Source organism: Oreochromis aureus, linkage group 15 (assembly GCF_013358895.1).
Source record: "Oreochromis aureus strain Israel breed Guangdong linkage group 15, ZZ_aureus, whole genome shotgun sequence".
NCBI lineage: Eukaryota > Metazoa > Chordata > Actinopteri > Cichliformes > Cichlidae > Oreochromis > Oreochromis aureus.
The window spans coordinates 9,490,629-9,511,561 of record NC_052956.1 but is presented as its reverse complement, the minus strand read 5'-3'; the positions used below and the strand labels follow the sequence as shown (position 1 = coordinate 9,511,561).

General features: G+C 39.9%; 1 protein-coding gene across 1 annotated transcript; it reads left to right on the top strand.

Annotated features, from left to right (window-relative positions):
• The first annotated feature begins 4,842 nt into the window (after nt 1-4,842).
• LOC116314093 (transforming growth factor beta-3 proprotein-like) lies at nt 4,843-18,072 on the top strand. The gene is made up of 7 exons (XM_031731987.2): nt 4,843-5,844; nt 9,748-9,911; nt 12,105-12,234; nt 12,351-12,458; nt 13,723-13,888; nt 14,076-14,229; nt 16,273-18,072. The coding sequence occupies exons 1-7, from the start codon at nt 5,499-5,501 to the stop codon at nt 16,429-16,431; spliced, it is 1,227 nt and encodes a 408-aa protein (XP_031587847.1). The 5' UTR covers nt 4,843-5,498; the 3' UTR covers nt 16,432-18,072.
• Nucleotides 18,073-20,933: the final 2,861 nt, after the last annotated feature.

Below are 20,933 nucleotides of genomic sequence, written 5' to 3'. Positions count from 1 at the left end.
AGAATTCCCTTTCTTTCCTTATTCTTTGGCCTTGCTAATATAGCTGATCAGCTTAAGAACGGTAAATGTGGTAACTTTTGTCCTAACTGCACAAAAACTAGGCTGAAACATAAGAAAGTTAAGTCACTGAAAAAGAATCCCTTGCGGTTTTGGTAACACAATTAAACTGAGCTGAATCATAACTGGAATCGCTAAGAGCCTCTGCCATCAATCATTCGCACAACCCCTGCCATTAGTAATCACAACAAACATCACTGAGCACAGCAACTTTGTGCCATCTTACTCTCACTGAGTGCTAATCCAGAAATGCTAAGTGTGTTCAGCCTTAACCGTGACAGTATTTGTCTGGAGTGTGAATCAACATGTCGGGCGCTGCTATTTCATATTCATGCAGTGGCCCAATGACACCTTGTCCTTTGTTTTGCAAAAAGGCCTTAACTCAGCAGATCGTTTCCCCCTTTAGACCCAGATGTAAAGTGAACAGTCTTCACCTCTGTGACATCAGACCACCACAATATGCCATCTTATGGAAGCAAGCCGTCACGAAGCCCTGCCAAAAAAAACAAAAAAGTGACTACAAGTAGGGATAAGTAATGATAAAGGTGATTTATATAAGCAACAGAGAGACAGTTAAACTGAATAACTTGACATGATGAGTGTTATTAAAGCAGTTTTCTTAAAAAAAACAAAAACGAAACAAGCATTTTTGGATTGTTTTTTGTTGGAAGAAGTTTATCAGGTGGAGGATGACGAAGGTGCCACGCTTCAGGAGCTGGCAAAAGGTGAAAAAACCAAAATAAATAAACAAAAACAATAAAAGGACTTACATTCATAAGGATGTGGGAGGCTGACGCTGATCTGTGTCCTTCAGCAGATCAAGACCTTTTGGCTAACACTTTGGTCACATCAACAAAGTCATGACAGTCAGCAGATTTGACATCCTCTGCCCCTTAGTGGAGAAAAAAATAATTAAAACATGGATGGTTACTAAAAAACATAATGAGAAATTATTTAGTGAAAAATTAATTTAAATAGCGTTTTGTACAGAAGTGGTTTCGAAAACTGCATTTGATCCCTAAAGGAACAAAAGAAAAATGTCACCAAAACACTGAAATCCTACAAGGTGAGACTATGTCATAAAATCATTATAAAGTCGACAAAGTGGCTTTGTAATGTTCTTTATAGACCTAAGCCTAGCAAAATTAATTCTGGAAACCTCAAGGGGAAGCCACCAGAGTTTTAGGACTTCCTGTGCAGCCACTAGAAATCCTCACCAAGACAGAAAGCAGTGAACTGAAAAAAGGTAGTGAAAAGTGAAATCATTTTTCCTGAATGGTTTCCTTTTGGTCAGCTTGTTCCTGTATTTTTCTCACCAAGTGGACTGTTTACCTGCGTGCAGCCAAAGTGTGCTCTAACACGATTGCTTCCCACAGATTGCTGCATGTTCACATCCAGATGTGTCTGTTTATAAAGATCAGGCAGACGTTAGTTTACATTAGCTAGGATTTAACCAGCAAAACTCCTCAGTGCCTTGAAATGCGTGGCGGTGTGTTTACCGTTTTTTCTAAATAAAATGAGGGTGTTATTTATTTTTAATTCGATAATTTCCCACCACTTGGAGATGTCAGTAATTAAATTTGCCTGAAAACTCAAACATAACACAGACATAAGCCTTTAACTTGTGTCTTTTAAGTACTGTACGCCATAAAAAATAAACCTCAGACACATCAGTGACAAATTGACAGACAAACGTCTGCTGCTTCCACCTGATCTCACTTTAAGTCATCGTCTAGCTGGCATGTTTTTCCCTTTCTATGGACGTGTAGTAAGAGGGCTGATGACTAATACAGATGGTGGACAGATTAAATGATTCATTTGAGTCGTATGGCTGTGACATATACACATCATTGTCTCTACTGGTGTGGGTTTTAGGGGTCTCCTTTAGCATTCCTACACAACTGACTCTCCACGTATGACTCATAGACTTGTAACCTCCAGACGAAGCAGACTTTACTGTGCTGGCTGGCTTGTCTGCATGCTGTAGTAGGGAAATCTGGCAGGATGCTGCTTAGTATTTGGGGTTTGCCTGACTGTCTAGCCAGTCTGTGTGCGCGTGGTCAGATCAGTCTGTCTACAGAAGCATAATGAATCGCCACTTCACTCACAGAAGAGGTACAAAGTTACGTTCACCACTCTGACAGCTATACTCAGCAGGAATACCACCTACATGACAGCAAAAAAAATCCCACAAAAAAAAACAGGGCATACTTCTCTGTGTGGCTAAGAGCATGTGTTTTTATTTTCATCCTCGGATCTGTAGCCGCATTCCTTTTCCGTGTGTTGTGCGAGACGGAGAGATTGCCTGAGAGTGACTCACTTAAACCTGACCCAGCGGTGAGGTAATCACTGGAGGACGCTTCGAGTAAAAGTGAACTTTGATGATGGTGTCTGGGATTGTGTCTAAGAGTCCCCCCCCCCCCGTCCAGACAGTTAAAATACTACAACGTGGGTGTATGTATCCACATGTGTGTGTTTGGGGCTTTAAGGTGATGCTTTTTGCCTCCTTAGGGAGTCCTCTCTTCACTTTGTTGTTCTCCGTGTTTCTGACCCTCTGATATAGACCCCCATATCCAAGAAAGAGCCTCTCCACAAAGACTTCAGGAGGGCTGGAGCCTATTTCAGTAGGTGGGGTGCACCTGGATCACTTCAAGGGGGCCAGAGAGACCAAAAACCACACCTACCGGCAATTAAGAATCACCTGAAAGAACATATCATGCATGTCTTTGGATTACGGGAGAAAGCAGCATATGGCAAATCCATCCAGGCACTGAGAGAGTATGAAAAGTGCACACACAGAAGCCCCAGGCAGGTTGAACCTACTGCACCTATCATCTCAACCCATTGTTATTGGTTTTGCTCTTGTTTGAGGTTCCATCAGGTTTTTGTGGTACATTTACTGAACATCTAAATAAATCCTTATGTGAGAGCAGAGTTTAGAGCACAGGTCTGCCTGTTGTTACATCTGCACTTAAAAATGAGTCCACTAAAATTTAGATTTAGCTCTGGGGCTGCGCAAGATGCTTACTTTCCCCCGCTCTTGTGTGTGGATTCAGACACTAACAGCAGATATTGTTTGTTATGCAGCATCACCTGCTGGCTTAATGGAGAATTGCCAAAGGATGAATAAGACACAGCAGTGGGAGAGTTGCACAGCAGAGAGCTGCTTTAAAGCCATCAAAACAGGGAAAATGCTGAGATTCACCAGAGCATTGCGGACAACGGCAAAGAGCAAAAACAAAGTCAAAAAATGCCTTTTTGTTTTGTCACAAATATCTCACATTCTCCGCCAAAGTCGTTTTCAAAAGTTCTTCTGATAAGCTTGAGCCTCGTGCATTAAAGTATGCATAGAGCACTGTGGGTAAGCGGCTGAGGGAAACCAGAGACCTGGGTGTCTGCCTGAAAATACTCTGACAATAGCTATAGAAATACTGCTCTTTTTGAGATCATACAAAAAAACCCAAACACCCTCATTTTAGTTAATTTTGGGTTTGGATTGCTTATGTAATGCTCCAGACGTCAAGTTATAGATGAAGGCGTTTTAGCTGGAGTGACTTTAGTTTGGAGATGGATTCAAGTAGGAACAAAAATACATATATTTCTGTGACTAAAGTATCAAAAGCAGCAAAGACAGAGCATCTTGGTTATTAATGGACAAACAAAAAACCTTCACCACAGTTAAAAGAGTTAAATGATAACTGCGAATCAGGGATACTTGGCATTCCCAACTAGTCAAAGAGTAAATAGAAGTCAGAGTTATTGCATAAAGAGTATGAGCCATGTTTTTCTGAGAAGACATCTGGCTGTAAAAAACAAAAACAGACAGTAAGTGGGTTGGATTCACGTCAAAATTAGGATTTAACTATAAATCTGCATATATATCCAATAATGTTCCCCTGCAAAGTCAACCAATATATATGTATATGATGCACTTACACACCTGAGCTTACTCTTAATGCCAAATATTTACCAAGTTTGGCCATTGTATGAAATTATTCTTGCTATGCAAACTGGTGGGCAAAATAAACACAGCGAGATGCCATGTTTGGGTACGGGGCCTCCAGTGTCTGACTGAGCTTCGACTTAAAATAGGTCTGAGAAATGTGAATATGCTCTATGAATAGAGATAAAACAAGCTGGGTGAGGGGTGGAGTTGGGGGGCTGTAAATATATAATAACTTACAGGCTTCCAAGGCCTTCAGACATCAGCACAAAAAAAATAAATTCTGTGTGGATGGCGGTTTGCAGAGGGCATGGGAAAATCTGCGCTGACAGCGAGGAAACTTTGGTTCTTTTCAACAGTAATGTAATCACGTTGCCTGAAAGTGACGTTTGAAAAGGATCTATGTAATCTGAGCGCAACCTTGGACAACAACCGCTGCCCTGTTTTGTGCTGGTCTTTGTGGGAAGACTCCAAAATCAGACAACAGAGCAAAACAAACACATACAAAAATACCCAACAGTGAATTATCACTTGTTATCTTTATGGATTTTTTTATGTGTAAACTTTGTGACCTCTGTTTATTGCCGTTGTTAAAGTTGTATTACAGTATTACATCCTTTTCAAGTGTAAGGCTCTTTGAGCAATTTGATGGGGAAGCAAAATTGGCAACTGCAAGAGGCACAACTTGCCACTAGGGGGCATACGACAGCAGACAATCAGAAGATGCATCAACTGAGATTTCAACACGGTTATAATTTACAGCGACGTACGACTATAAAGACACACGCGAACTCACACTCACACAAACGGGGACCACAAGACCAGACCTGAACACCACTTCAAATACCTTAGTAAATAAACAAATGTGGGCTGGAGCTTAAATTGTCCCGGCTGTTTGATGGGCCTGCCCGTGAAACTTGCTTATTATGTCAGAGTTGATGACTGGAGCGTTGCATTCACTGCCCGGTTACGTTTTGGGCACTCCCGGGGACCCTCCTCCATCAAAACGTCAGAAACGACCGCTATAAAGCTCATGTGAGGCCATACCGACCGCTCAGAGTCGCATATACCTCGTTAACGGGACAACCTGCGGTCTGCCTCCTCTGAGACAATAAGGCGACTCTACATTTAAGTGATACAGACTTAGAGGAGAAGTGTGCCAGGCCACCGGATAAATCTGCTGGAGTGAGCACAAGTATGCAAAAGACCAGATTGCTTGTTTCTACGGATCAATTTCATATATGTGGGAGAACGTCTTTTTCGGGACTTTGAATTGAGTTGTGTCTAATGGGCGAACACAAAATTGGATTTCCGCTGGCAAAGGGGACAAGAAAACGAATCAAGCGAGGAGTTTTTAAGCATTAGTTTCCAAGGGAAGTTTAGAGAAGTACAAGAAGAACCATAGGTCACAGGACTGTGATTTTGACGGATAGTTAACACGGACCCTGGTAGTCCTCCACACATTTCAACCGTCGAGCGAACAAATGCAGAGAGAAAGATGCATTTGGGTAAGGCTTTACTGTTTGTCATCCTCCTCAACTGCGCAACTTTGAGCTCATCCCTGTCAACTTGTGCCACTGTGGATATTGACCATGTGAAAAGGAAGCGGGTCGAGGCGATACGGGGTCAAATTTTGAGCAAACTTCGGCTGACTAGTCCTCCACAATCCCTTGGACCGAGTAAAATCCCCTATCAAATCCAAGCGTTGTATAACAGCACCAAGGAGCTACTGGAGGAGTTGGGGAGGGATCGGCAGCAGAGTTGCGGTCAAGACAACACAGAGACAGAGTACTATGCCAAAGAGATATACAAATTCAACATGGACAACGGACCGCCGGAGAACAGTAAGTATCGCACTTTTTCAGACAGCCAAGCTCTCTTTCTCCAACTTATGCCAGCCACCAACGTGTCCATAGTGCGTAATTACGCATCAAACGAAGAGTGTACGCCTAAACCCAGCGGCACAAGACTCAAAACAGCAATTATGTCATTTCGTTTCATTGACAGTTTTAGATTGATAAAATTTCTAGCTATCAAAAGTCTCTTTCAGTTTTATGATATTATTTTTATCATAATATTTATTTTTTGATATTCCACGTTTAACCCCATTTAAGCCGTCCCCTCTTTTACAGACTAAATCCTCTTTTTAGTGTTTGTCCTGGAAACTGGTTAGCGTCACATAATCATCTCAAACATTAAAAAAAAAAAAAAACCCCTTTAGCAGATTAATGTTTAATTGTATAAAACTCTTCTTTGAATTTTTGTAAAACTGAAAGGCGAACAGAAAGCAGTGCCCTTGTGAAAGATATGCTTTATTTCTTTTGTGCTCGCCAACCTGTTTTATGTCTGAACCTGTGTTCCAGGAAGGCCACTCTCCTCCCACTCCTGATTCCGCTCTTATTCGCCTTGTTTTTTCCCCTCTCTATGGTTCATGTCTCCCATCCCAGATGTTCCCATTTCCTTTTCAGTCAGGTTCAAATGAGAGGGACATCTGCACAGGCAGATGGGGATGCCTATAGAAGAAGGAGTTGGAAAAGTTATCAGAAATGAGCAGGAAAAGCTAGGCAGCAGGACCTCCCCATTAGCTGGGATAGAAGGACTCTTTTCTGCTTTGGAGTTCCTCTGCATGGGAGGAGTTGGCTCTCCTGTAGCCCTAATGCTGGTGCCACCCACTTGCCTATTGAGATGGAGCTCAAAGTGACCCCACTGGCTATCTTGGCTAGTTAATTGTGCTCACGGGTGGCCCACGAGAATGAGATCACATACAGGACAGCTCAGGTTTAACTTTGCTAAACCATGTGTGAAGCTGAGCCCTAAACCCAAATAAGTCTAAAGACTATGCCGGCATCTCATATTGCCAGCAGGTATAGGTAACAAGTCATTACTTGGCTTAAAATGAGTTTAAATTTAGATGTGAAATATTTGTTAAAATAACACATAAAGACTGCTTAGGCTCACATTATTTCCTCTACACATGTTAAACCCATATTTGACTTTCTCCTTTCTAGAATAAAAAGCTACAAACTGTAATTGGAAAACCTGTGCTAGAGGGACATGTGTCAGCACTTGAAGGAAATTCAAGTGGCATGTGGTCCGACTGAGTCTGGATTACCGAAAAAGCAGAATAGGATAACTGCTGTGCGTGTGTGAGAGGCGAAGTGGGCCTCATGGTCTAGAGCAAAGCCAAGACCATTGCATCACAGTCCCTTTGAAATCAACAGGTGTTTCTCAAAAGACCTACTTTCCCTCAGCAATGTTCTGTTTCAAATCTCACAAAATGGTTTTTGACAAAAACACCAGGAAATAGGTGCCTTGAGATGGTGGACACGTAGCTGGATTTGAGAGCCACGGATGATCTCGAGGTACGACAATGTGACGACAAAGATTTATATATGGTGTACTGTTCACTGGAGTTTAAACAAAAATAACACACGCCGATTGATGACAAAATCTTAAATACAAGGGTTGTGTGTGTATGCCAGTGTTTTTTTTATTATGTCCAGTGTGATCTCATACTTGGAAATATGCATTCTGTCAATGCCCAGTATATCCACTTGTATTCATTCAGCCCCTAAACTGAGAGTGGGTAATGTGATTTTCATATGATGGAGAAGGAAAGATGATGAATTTTCAGATTTGTTGAGGTCCACTTTTGAATTTTGCAGGAAAGAGAAAAAAAAAGCAACGCAAACATCTTTTAGATTAAAACCACGTTTATCGCTCTCCATGTTTATCCATTTTACTTCTTCATACAAGAACACAGGCATTAATCATTTCTAAACTTAAGTTTTATAAGTTTTACCTCAATGGGAGCAAATGGGTAAGGTCACCTCTGTTTTAACCCAGTTCATCAACAGCTCAAGCAAATTTAAAACATGTCTTCTCCTGCAGAAAAATGCAGGGTTTTTTTTATTTATTTACTCAAAATCTATGTAAAAGATGGAGACAAATCCCCAACTTCTTTAAAGTACTTTTTCAAATGATGTGTCAAACTTCTCTCCAACAGATCTTTCAAAATAAAAACAAATTACATCAGCTTTCATTGCCCTCAACACATACAGACGAAGCACTTTTTGATCTGCCACGCCTATTACCAGGATACCTTTTACAAAGCACCCCTAATCTCTTTTGTGACATGATAAAGCTACAGTTAAAGTTAGATTAGATTCAGGTGCAGATAAGACTTGGTAAGGTTTTACTGAGAGACTGTTTTGTGTAATGTTGGGTAGAAACACTGTAACCCATCTTAAAGTGACTCGAACACTTTGTAGCTCTTAGTGAAGCTTTGTTGTTGTGGTAACACCATTAGCTGCCCACTCACTGGTTTCTCCCACAAGCTGCAGTCCATAGACAAGAAATAAAAACTCACTTTTGTGGCTAGTGGGAATTTTTATGAATATAAAGACTCCATGAATTTGATCCATCGTATTTAACAGTTTTACAGATGTCTCTTTTGATAATGGCAGTCTACGGGGAAAAAATGCTTTCTGGACCACAGGGACTGTTTTCAATTCAAATGCAAATGGGTACTTGGAGAGCGTAGCAGCAAGACTGAGCAGTGGTGCTGTATCCGGCTCTGTTAATACATTCATTAACTATACTCCCAAACCTCTACCGTGTCAGTTTTTTTTTCTTTTCAACGTCACATGACTTGTTTGTATCCAATTACGCTCTAGAGGTCTGTGTTATTTAACCTTGATTACACTTTAGGACGTACTGTCATTCATTAAAGGTGGCCACAGATTTTATTATCATTCCACAATAGGCACAGGCTTGTGAATGACATCATGTATTACCACACACCAAGAATACTGCACCTAGCTGCCAACATTAGCTCCTATTATTTTTTGAGAATGAAATGATGTGTGACTAGCTGTTAGCTCGCTCCATTCTTTTTTTGGGTGGTATGCATACCAGTGATGTCACGTTTGTCACGTAACCTATAGCGAGAAAGTGGGAATGTAAGTTTTACAAAATATCAAACTACTCCTTTAAGACAGTAGACTGTCGGTGATTACAAGCCACAGCGCCGATGGTGCTGCCTGCATGAGGCATAAGCGTGCGTGGAGTCTGACTTTGTGGAATGAAAATTTGAGTCTGGGCCAGTGACATCACTCTCTTTACCTCATTTACATACATTGGCTTTTTGATGGGGTTCAGAGGTAATACGTTGACCTTTGAATGACCTTAAGGCTCCTCTGTGAACCAACTCGAGGCCATGGCAGGTGTAAATGAAGCAGAAGGCTGCCACAAGACTGACAAATTACTGTGTTGAGAGTGTGGACAACAAACATCGGAAAGATTTCCTTTTATAGCATGGTACTTATACAGAGTCTGGCATGTCTCAAGGACTGAGGTTGGGCTGTGGAGAAGTCATCATGGTCAGAAAGGGTTCAGGTCCAAAAAGTTGTCAGTGGGACTGAGGATAGGAAGGTTTTTGATACCAGATAGGTGAGATCATACTAAGCTAAATAATGCTATTTCAGTGACAACATTTTCATTTCCACCAAATATAGACAAAATGTGTTAGAGAAACACTGACAAGTTGTGATTAAGGTGGGCAGCAACACTAGTCGTTCACTGTGATAAACGTAGTGCCAGACAGCACAGAACCACTATGGCCAAGATCGGATTTGAACTGTGTATCTTTACCTATACAAGGTCCATCTCTCTTATCTGTCTTTGGACATAAAATGCTTCTAAGCGTGCTCCCTCACAAAACATTTGTTTTATTCTATTTGTTCCAGATGATCTGTCTTACTGCCCAAAAAGCATTACTTCTAAGGTTTTCCGTTTTAACGTCTCCGCCATGGAGAGGAACGCGACCAACCTGTTCAGAGCAGAGTTTCGAGCGCTGAGAGTTCCAAACTCGACTGCCAAGAGGAACGAACAGCGGATTGAGCTCTACCAGGTGCGTAAAGGTACCGTTTCCTTGTCCTTCTACCTAGATTAAAGGCAGACCGCAAATACTTTTTCTGGATGTAATCTTTGTATATAAGGAAAAACAAACAAAAGAAAAATACCACTACAATTCTGAACTGTTGAAAAACCGGTCTTGAAATAGCTAGTCAATTCTATTGTTATTTCAGGCCCCAATTAACAAAAAAATAGACAATTATGACTTGATTGCAGTTAGGCACATAGGTAACAAATAGATGAACAACTGAAAGGTTCAGCAGGCCTGTAAGATCTTTGCAGGACCGGGACAGTTAGCCACAGACAGTGTTATCGAAGAACAAGTAGTGCACATCTACAAATGTCTATAATGATCTTAATTATAGTTATGTGTAGATCTCTAGTACTGAATATTGTAGTTAATGTCCTCAGTGCAATATTCTGTTATAAGGATCTAAGATAGGGGTGTCAAACATGCGGCCTGGGGACCAGAATTGGTCCAGAAAAGACTCCAATTCGGCCCACTTGTTTTTGGAAACTGTGAAAGAGGGGGTAAATTTTAATTGTAGCTTCTTAACTTTTACAACTTTTCCTGCTGATAAGGACCTCCCCAATGCTACACCAAAGTAACCGATATACAATTAAATGACAAAAAAATATACTATTAACATAGTACCCAGAGTTGGTATTAATCTTGGCAGTTAAAAGCATCATAGCAATCTGGTGTGTGTGCAGGTGCTTAGATACACATGGTTGGCATGTTGGTATTTACATGTATGCTTTGTTATGTGGTTGGTTTTGTAAGATTTTGGTGTAAATAAATGATTCTGTTTAAAATCTGGCTTTTTATTTTCATAAAAATAGATCTGCCCAACCCACTGACCGAAAAACACCTCCAAAATGGATTCAGATTAAACTTTATTGTCACACCACAGATTAACAAGTAAAAAGTGTGTGGAAAAACATATGGAAAAAAAGCTGTAGATTAGAAGGTCACAAGAAAAAAGAATAGTTTAGATGTGTGCAAAATACAAAAATAAGATGTCTGTCAATAAAAATAATAATAAATAAATAAACAGGTCATAACTTGTTCAGCAACTTAATAGCGGTTGGAAAAAAGCTCTTTTGCATCCTGCTCTGGTGACAGAGGAGGTATTTATAGCATGTTCCTGCCAAATAGCCAAATTCCACAGAAAAACCAGGGACCTGTGGCAACCTTGCCAAAAGTTAAGTAAATAATAACAGAAATAGTAAAATGCAAATTTATAGATCTTATGCACATTCTCACATGTCTTTAGTTATAAAGAAATAAATACAAGCCAACAAAAATGGAAAGACAAGGTTTAGTCCGATTTTATCAAATGCAATGATACAATCTACTGGAACACTGCGAAAAGCAGCATTAATGGGGAATTTAACTAAAAAGTAACTGTGACAGCTGTTATAACAGCAGAGTTGGACTTTTGTTAAATTAAAAAAAAAAACACAATTTTTTTTTAAGATATAGCACCATTAAATTTTAGCATATTGGGTCTGGCTGATGTAAAAAATGCATGTTTGGTCATTTTTGTCTTTTGCCACTTAAAACCTTCTTCATCATTTGAACAGTTATGACATGATATGACTTACTATACAAAGGTGGGAATTAGCATTTAGCTTAAAAACACCCCTTGCCTGCAGTCCGTCTACACACGTATTTTGATAAATGTAGCTTTTCTATAGGTTTTAGCCTTTTCCAACACATAAATGGCATTTTACTGTCATTTTACGGTCACTGAAATTGGAGCTTTTGAAAAACCCCTTCCAGGGTGAAGATTTAAATCTAGGCATGAAATGAATGAGGAAAGTCAGATGTGTGAGTGTCAGTTTTGTGTGTGCAGTTTCATTGTTTGTCAACATTTCTGTATTGTTAGAGTTATACTGTAGTGCCACCTTGTATGCTTTTGACAGCAGTGGACATTGTTTTTTGCATTTTCATGTGGAAAGAGATATTTCAAGGCAAAAACGAAAAACTCAGTGTAGTCTCAAAGAGCTGCAAGAGTAATCTGATTTACTTTTTCTTCATATCATTTGTATTCATAGTTTATCAATATATTGAATGCACTCTTTCCTCACATGATTCAAAACTATTATTGAATAATCAGAACAAGAACAACTAAAACTGCTGAGAAAAAAGGCTTCAGAGCAACTATTTATTGTTGCTTCACAGATCGTGAGGCGAAATGAACACATTAGAAAGCAGCGCTTCATTGGAGCCAAGAACGTGCTGACCAAAGGTACCGCAGAATGGATTTCCTTTGATGTGACCGAAACAGTGCGGGAGTGGCTGATGAAGAGAGGTGAGCCTGAGATCTCCTTATTTCCTCCTTTCATAATAACTCAGAATTGTTATCATTAGGAATAATAAAGGATTACCATTAAGGTTAATGAAAGCTTGCCTTTTTCTTAATTGCAGGATCTAATATGGGTTTGGAAATTAGTGTCCACTGTCCATGCCACACCTTCAGCCCAAATGGCGACATCATTGACAAGGAACATGAGGTCCTGGAGGTCAAGTTTAAAGGTGAGCTACAGTGAGATTTTGTCACATCAGTTTTATTCCCCCCCCCCCCCGCCAAAAAAACAAAAAACTGTATATAGGATGGACGTAGCTACTAGGGGTTTGTGCAAACCATGTTTTATGCTCTTTATGATTTCTTACCATCCCTGCAATACATTTACATTAGGGCTGGGTATCATCACTGATTTCTAGAATCGATTCGTTTCCGATTCAGAGAGAGCTGTGCATGAAGTGTGATTTTATCGTGGTGGTTGCAAAACAGTAAAAGTCAGAGTGAATTCATGACGATGTTTATGTGAAGCGTAGTTTGGATCTTCTTTTGCTGCTGGTTCAGTCAATATTGTTTGGAGAGAGACAAAACTAACAGCTTTAGAATCAGCGCAAAAAGGGCGTGAACACAAAGCGCGGACCCGCCGAAGCATCAGAATCAGCGAACTGTCGGCTTTCAGCCCTGACCGTGTCCGTGCAGTTGTTGTGCCAAAAAGTGATTGTCTGCTAGAAAGTGATTGCCATCCGCGGGAGCGCGCGCAGCTGCTTAAAGCTGCAGCGCCCGTCAGGTGAGAAAGGCGACATCTCACTGATTCTGATCCGCGGGTCCATGCTGTGTGTTTACGTCCTTGTGCAGAATCCGTGTACCTGCTCTCATTTACTGTCTTAGCTGTTTGGTGGTTGTTGAAATTTTGTGAGGTTTCACCTGAGATTCTGGCGTTTCGGGCAAAATAAATGTATATTAAAAAATCGATTCAGGATTTTAATGAATCGATTTCACGTTATCCAAGCCAGAATCGATTTTAATCGATGAATCGATTATTAAAACCCACCCCTAATTTACATGGCAACATTTCATTGAATTCAATTCACTTTTATTTATACAGCGCCAAATCACAGCAACAGTTGCCTCAAGGCAAAGACCCTACAATAACACAAAGGAAACACAGAAAACCATAACAATCATATAACCCCCGATGAGCAAGCGCTTTGGCGACAGTGGGAAGGAAAAACTCCCTTCTAACAGGAAGAAAGAAAGAAAATGTAATCTTCGTAATAACCAAATCGCATCTTTATTGTGGTAAATAATCTGAGGTTATTTACATAGAAATCATTTTTAAGCATAGCTGCTTCAATTTGAGGAATTGTAATACAGTACAAGTGCTCTTATATTAGGTGAATTATACTTAAGGTGGTCTCTCAGATAAAAAAGGATGGATTTTTTTCCACAGTTGTTAATAGTTGTTCACAGTGCACTTGGATCATGTTTATAATCAAGGTATTGATGAAGAGGAGGAGCACAGTCGCTTGGATCTGGATCACTTGAAGAGGAAAATGGAACAGAATCTCCCTCATCTCATCCTCATGATGATCCCGCCCCACCGCCTGGACACTCAGTCAACACGCCGACGCAAGAGAGCGCTGGACACAAACTACTGTTTCTCGTAAGGGGATTCATGCCAGTTTTAGCTAGTCCTTTATCTATTCTTAGTGCTGTCAAGTTTTAATGGTACTTTCATGTGCAGAAGCTTAAATATTTGATACAACAATTAAATATTAAGAGAACCTAAATGTTCCACTGCAAACATTTCTTGAGACTGACTATGTTTTTGTTGTTCCTCCTCATCACAGAAACACGGAGGAGAGCTGCTGTGTTCGCCGGCTCCACATTGATTTCCGCCGTGATTTGGACTGGAAGTGGATCCACGAGCCCAGTGGTTACGATGCCAACTACTGCTCTGGGCCATGCCCTTACCTGAGGAGCTCAGACACAACGCACAGCTCGGTAAGTGGGATTTTGCTGAGGGAGTTTTGCACAGTGGAATTTACAGCTACAGAAACAAAAATACCTTTAAGTACATTGTAGATTGCAGAAAAAAATGCATCATAAATGTTAATGTTTTATATGTATATTCACTAAAACTATACGTGGTATTTTAAATTACAATGTAAAAACATTTACACAAAATATAAAAAACTTGTCCATTTGATCACAAATCAATATATCTGATAAATATATCTGAAAGCTATCTTTCAGTATTTACAGACAGATCAGTCACAGAGTATAGGTATTGCATTGATTAAAATAAAAATGCCTTGGGCAGTAACTCTTCTAGCAGAAACTCTTGCCACTTTGCCACTGAATCTCCAGGCAGCTGTTTTGTGTTAACAAGACTGAGCCCTGTATTTAAACATGGGGAAAGAGCTATATTCTTTATTTGATATGTAAACTGAATGAATCCCCACCTGCTGTGGCATCCAGTCAAAAGAAAGTTGGCTTTAGGGGAAAGGAAAGGAGCTACAGCTATTTTAGTCAGAAATCGGTTCCTTTCATGATTTTTTATGGTGGGTTTTTTTCTGTGTGTGTGTGTCATGAACCTCATCTGTGCACTTGCATCAGTAGTAAACAAGGTATGGTTTATACACTCACGGGCTACTTCATTAGCTATTATCAGGTTGCACACAGTTCTGATTCAACAAGGAGCTGGAAACCTTCCTCTGAGATTTTGGTGCATATTGACATGACAGCATGACGCAGTTGCTGCAGATTTATCCACTGCACATCCATGATGTGGATCTCCCATTCCACCACATCCCCAAGTTGGTTTATTGGATTAAGACCTGGTGACTGTGGAAGCGATTAGAGTACAGTGACCTTATTGTCATGTTGAGAGATACTTTCTGCATACCTTGGTTGTAACAAGTGGTTTATTTGAATTGCTGCTGTCTTCCTATCAGCTCAAAGCAGTCTGGCCATTCTCCACTGATGTCTGATATAAACAAAGTGTTTTTGCTTTTTTGCATTGTTCATGTATAAAACATGGACGTACCTTGTGGGTCAGAAAACTCCATCAATGCAGAAGTGTCTTAAACTTGCATTCTATCTGAAGGTCACCAGATGGCAATAGTTGTGGTTGCAAAAAGACTTCTGGCCTTATAGAAGTCTATGGGAAAACAGCTTTCTGTTTTGACCTCCATAGTCTAAGCTTGTAGGTACAGTCACTCTTTTCTCATATTGTTATTGTTTTTGGCCAGTGTACATCATACCATGTTTCATGCACCATATGCGTGGTATGAAACCACAAACTCATTGGCTCACGAGTTGTCAGTCACAAGTTGTTAGGCGATAAGCGTATGGTGTCGCAGTCAGAGCTGCCCAGCCTCGTCATGTCCAGTTTTTGCAACCAAGGTGGCGACATGGGAAGCGCTCATCACGAGGCTTCAGAACAGGACTTCACAAACCAATGGGTGATGTCACAGTAGCTATGTTCGTCTTTCATACTGATATTTGCCCAGGGTTGGTTATTTTCCCTTTTTCGGACTATTGTTTGAAAATTGTCCTAGAAATGGTTTGGTGGGAAAATCCCTGCAGGCCAGCACATTCTGAAATACTCAGACTAGCCTGTCTGGCACCAACAAACATGCCACGTTCACTGTTACTTAAATCACCCTTTTTCCCCCATTCTGATGCTCCGTTTGAACTTGAACAGGAGGTCGTCGTCACCATGTCTACATGACTAAATGCACTGAGTTGCCGCCATGTGTTTGGCTGATTAGATATTGGCGTCAATGAGCAGTTGAACAGGTGTACCTAATGAAGTGGCTAGTGAGTGTATATTTCTCCAGTTTGGCTGTAAAAAACCAGATGTTTGGCTCTCTGGTAGAGGGGCAGAGGCTCTTTGCTGTTACTACTTTCTCTCATGGATTTCTGCGCAGAACTCTTTGTGTGCCATGTCTCTGCCATGTAATATCACATAGGAAGAGACACACAGTACACAAAACAAATGTGAATTTTATAATTATTTAATTTCTATGTGCTTTTCAATAGCTGCTGAGCCTCTACAACACTCTGAATCCAGAGGCATCCGCCTCCCCCTGCTGTGTCCCCCAAGACCTGGAACCCCTCACTATACTCTACTACTCTGGACGGACACCTAAAGTGGAGCAGCTCTCCAACATGATTGTCAAGTCTTGCAAGTGTAGCTGAGAGGACATGAATGTGAGGCAGTGTGGCAGGATTTTACTCGGTACAGACCAAACCCATGCATGACTTTTGGACTTTTAGCTGTGACAAATACTTAAACTGTGGCCTCATGGCTTAGATTTGAAGACCACTCAGGAGGTGGCACATTTTTAATGATGCAGATTTTCTCAAAAAACAGAAACCCCCAAAACAACTTGATATTTTGATACTAATTTTTATTGTTTCCCTCAATTCGTTCTGGTTGACAAGTAAAGTAGTTTAATTTGAATCTAACTAAAAAAAATAGTCCCAAATAAGACTTGAGCTTAAAATATTTCCCCTGTATTTGTGAGGATGGACAACACACTTTAGAGGCTAGATTGCCAAGGGCACCTATTTGTGACAAAATGAAAGAAATTAAAATAAAAACAACAAAAAAACTAACTATAGCTGCTTCATCAATAATAACACAAAGAGGCCTACGTCGTAGTATTTTTGTGTAACTCTTTCTTGAATCTAGCCTTGATTTTACATTGTTAGTCGTCACAAATATAGACAGGTCTCTTCTTTCAGGCCCGATTTTTCCTTAAACTTGCCTTAAATTCCCTTCACTTCAAACAGTGGGCATTATCTTCAAACACAAAAGGAGAAAGGACAGACTTGCTGCTGTATCCAAAGCCATAGCTGTGGTCAGGGAAAAGGAGAGCTGAGAGAGAATGCCTGCTGGATTTGCAATGGAAAGTCAATGAACAAAGAAGGTTGAGCCAAGCTTTTCTTTTTTTGGCCAGCCAGCAGCAATGGTCTCGTTTTTATTTTTTTTTTCTCGGTGAATCTATTAAAACGAATGGAAGAAGAAGAAGAAGAGGGGACCTGTATGGAAGGGAAGAACTGTGATGGAAACTAGCCACGAGCACACTGCCATTCACTGGAAGTTTTCATCTTTAACAGGTTCAAATTATTTTTGGGACATCAAAGAATATACTGGAAAAGAACACATGTTATGCAACAGGTTTTTATGAGACTTCTTTTACATTAATAGCAGATTTAGTCTGTTATGCAACTTGTCGTATAGTGATTGTTTCACTAACTGGGAAGAAAATTGACGTGTAACAGTTTTATATTAAACTGTGGGTACTGTTACATTTCCTTTGTGATTTAGAAAGAATATGCAACATTATTGTCCATATAGGAGTTTAACCTGTTATGTGGAATCCCCTTATTTGTCTGACTAAAGGCCATTTTTTAGTGCAGCTGTTTTCTTCTCTTTCTTTTGTCTCCTGTCAACTCACCTGTCACCCTTCACTCCAGCCCGCTGACAAGGAATTTACATGTGCAGTCCGGGCTCCCCAAAACACTGCAGTCTTTCATTCCCGTTTGCTCTGTCTCTGTTTGTTTTGGTGCTCTCTTACAGTGTGAAGTCCTAATGGAACAGAAATGAAGAGGGAGTGGAGGAAAAGTTATAACATGACAGTGGCCTGATGTACAGTTAGACCTCATTTTCTCCAACTCATTTCTGAATCCCTGTACTGTTTGACATTTGCCCAATCGGAGTCATCTAGCCTTTAGGTGACATTTAGGTCATGTTGGTTTTTTTTGGTTTTGTTTTTTTGGCAGTCATGTTGTTTGATAAAATGATTGTTATTAAAAAGACATCATGCAAAAGTCTATGAGCGTAACGATCAAATCTGTGCAAACATTTAACTCCAAATTAGGAGATGATGAATGTATGAACTGTGCTTGTCTGCCTTATTGAAATGTCATTTAAAATGCTATTTTCACATAATGTTTTGGTTCCATGCAAACATAATTTTTCTTTCTTGAATCTCACCAGCCCCACCTGTTTCCTGCAGGCGCATGCACAGCCTCTTTTTTTTTTAAACCAGAGTGATAAATTCAAGTTTCTCAGGGGTTACTGCTTAACAGCTTTCCCAGGCAAAAAGCAATTACTCTTATTTTAAGAGCATATTACTGCACAGGCATCTCTTTATTTCCTTGTTTTTCATAAAATGGATAGCATAAATCACGCAAAAAAACTGAAAAAAAAGGCATTTTACATTCAGTACCGCCTCATACCTAGGTATGTATTCTCCTCCGAGTTTGATACTTGCTTTCAGTGGTAGAGCCAGACAGTTTTTACAGCGGTGCCTAAGTTCATGCTATTACTTGCAGTACTGTGCAAAAGTCACACGCCACCCCTTATTTCTTTGTAGGGACATAGGCGCAGCAAGTTATCGAAACACACAAAAACAAGCAAACTTAAAGTCATTATTTGGTATAAAAACCTTTTTTATTCAAAACAGCCTGAACTCTCTTAGTCAGGCTTTCTTGTCATTTCTTTAAGGAGTCTTCAGGAATAGTTCTCCAGACTACTTGAAAGACATTCAAAGCTCTTCTTTGGATGTTGGCTGCCTTGGCTGCTTGTTCTCTGTCAAGATGATCCCACACTGCTTCAATTATTACTAGCATCCAAGTTCTGGGAAGGTCAATCCATGACTAATAGTGTTCGTTTGTGTGCCCTTTCTATCCAGGTAACAAAGCCGCTACCAGTCAGACACTTTGCAGGTGGTATAACATGCTGGATCAAAATCTTATGGTACTTTTTTGTGTTCATAATTCCATCAATTTTGACAAGATCTCCAACACCACTGTCTGAAATGCAGCTCCAAACCATGACAGAGCATCTCCCGTGTTTTACAGATGACTGTAGACACTCTCTGTTATACCTCGACCTCCTCGATACATATTGATTTCAAATTTAATCAGACCTGCTGCCACTGATTTTCAGTCAAGTTCTTGTGTAATGTGTCATATCTTAGCCTTTTCTCCATATTTTCCTTCTCTAGGAATGGCTTCTTGATAACCATCCTTCCATTTTTTTTTAAGGCTAACTTTTTCTTTTTATCTTCACTTGGTCAGTTTCTTTAATTGTTTTTAAGGACATGCTGCAAACCATACCGAGATATGTCAAGTTTTCAGCCTATAACTTTTTGTTAATCACCTGGTTAGTGCAAAAATACTATTTATGCCAGTCAAGCGGTGCTATCTTTGTTTTGTTTTCTTTTAGATTCAGTTAAAGAGAAATGAGAACAAATTCCATGTGTTTGCAACACAATGCTAATAATCAAACCTAAAGACACAATTTAAAAATTGTTCTTTTCTAAGTTGTCTGTGGTGAGTGGACACAAACTGGTTCATTCCTTGAGTTAGGTGATTTTTTAAGTACTCTAATGACTCACAGGTCAGTGTTAAATACCTTGACAAACAAACAAGGGAAAAAGGTGCAAAAGCAGCAAATTTCCAAAGAAAATCATTGAAAGACCTTAAGAAATGTTGGAGAACTTTGCTCGAGACCAATTTAAAACATGATATGAAAGTCTTTTGAGCAGCACTGTACATTAGTGTAATTATCTTGGGTCACTCACGCTCACTATTTGCTTATGTGGCCATGTCAACACAGTTTTGTATGTAACCAACAGTGGATTAAAAAAAAAAATCTGGAATAAGTTAATACATGCATTCCTTTAAATTTGCTGATGACACTCAAAAGATTATTACAATGGAAATAGGCTCTTTAAAAGACATATGATAGAAATTGTTACTAATAATACTAATAATCACTGGATATTACTCCAGTGCTGTGTATGTGCATAGTCCCCACACAGGCTTCCCCAGTGGCTGCATGACTCTGGCTGTTCTTACTTTGTCATCTGTAAAAGTTTGATAATGATGTATTTTAAAGTTAAATCTAAGAATAGTTAACTTACTATTACTACTACTTTACTAAACTATTAATTGCAATTTTGAAGACAAACTCATAAAGTGGGAAATGTACACGTAAACATTTAAGATTGTATTAGCATTTGTAACTGGAATATCACACACACTAGAGTAAAATGAATGAAAAAGAACAACAGGCAGATCTTGTGCAATTTTTACCCAAAAGTTGGTGCTATTGATGGCTCATTACCAAATGTTTAGTTGCTTGTAAAAAGATTGAGTGATCAGAGGTTGCTTATATTTTTATGTCAGCTCTGCTAATGGGTTACACCGATTGGAGGGGTTGTTGGTTGAGCTAATACGGACTGACAAGTAGCCAGAGAGAATTCCATTTCTCTACGTGCCCATTATTGTTCCCTGTCACAATTAATCAGAAATGAAGCACAATGATGGAAACACAAAGACCAGAGGGCATGACGAGGTCTAAAAACAGGGGTCGAGGCTTTAATGGGTTTACAGACAGCCCTGTACCAACAACACACATTACTGGTACAGAGCGGCTGTGCCTCATGCATGAGTGACTTTCAACCATCAACGAAAGCCAGCAGACGACATGTAACTTACTTGTGTCCTAGTCCGCAGTTTGGCCCTGTGAAAAAAAATTCAGTTTCACAAAAATTAGGGCTCTTATTGCTTCAGTATACATAAATGCTATATATACATTAAAAGCTCTGCAACTGGATTACTTCTTTATGTCTGTAGATAGAACCAGCGGACTCCCAGGAAGAGTAAAATATCCAAATATCTTT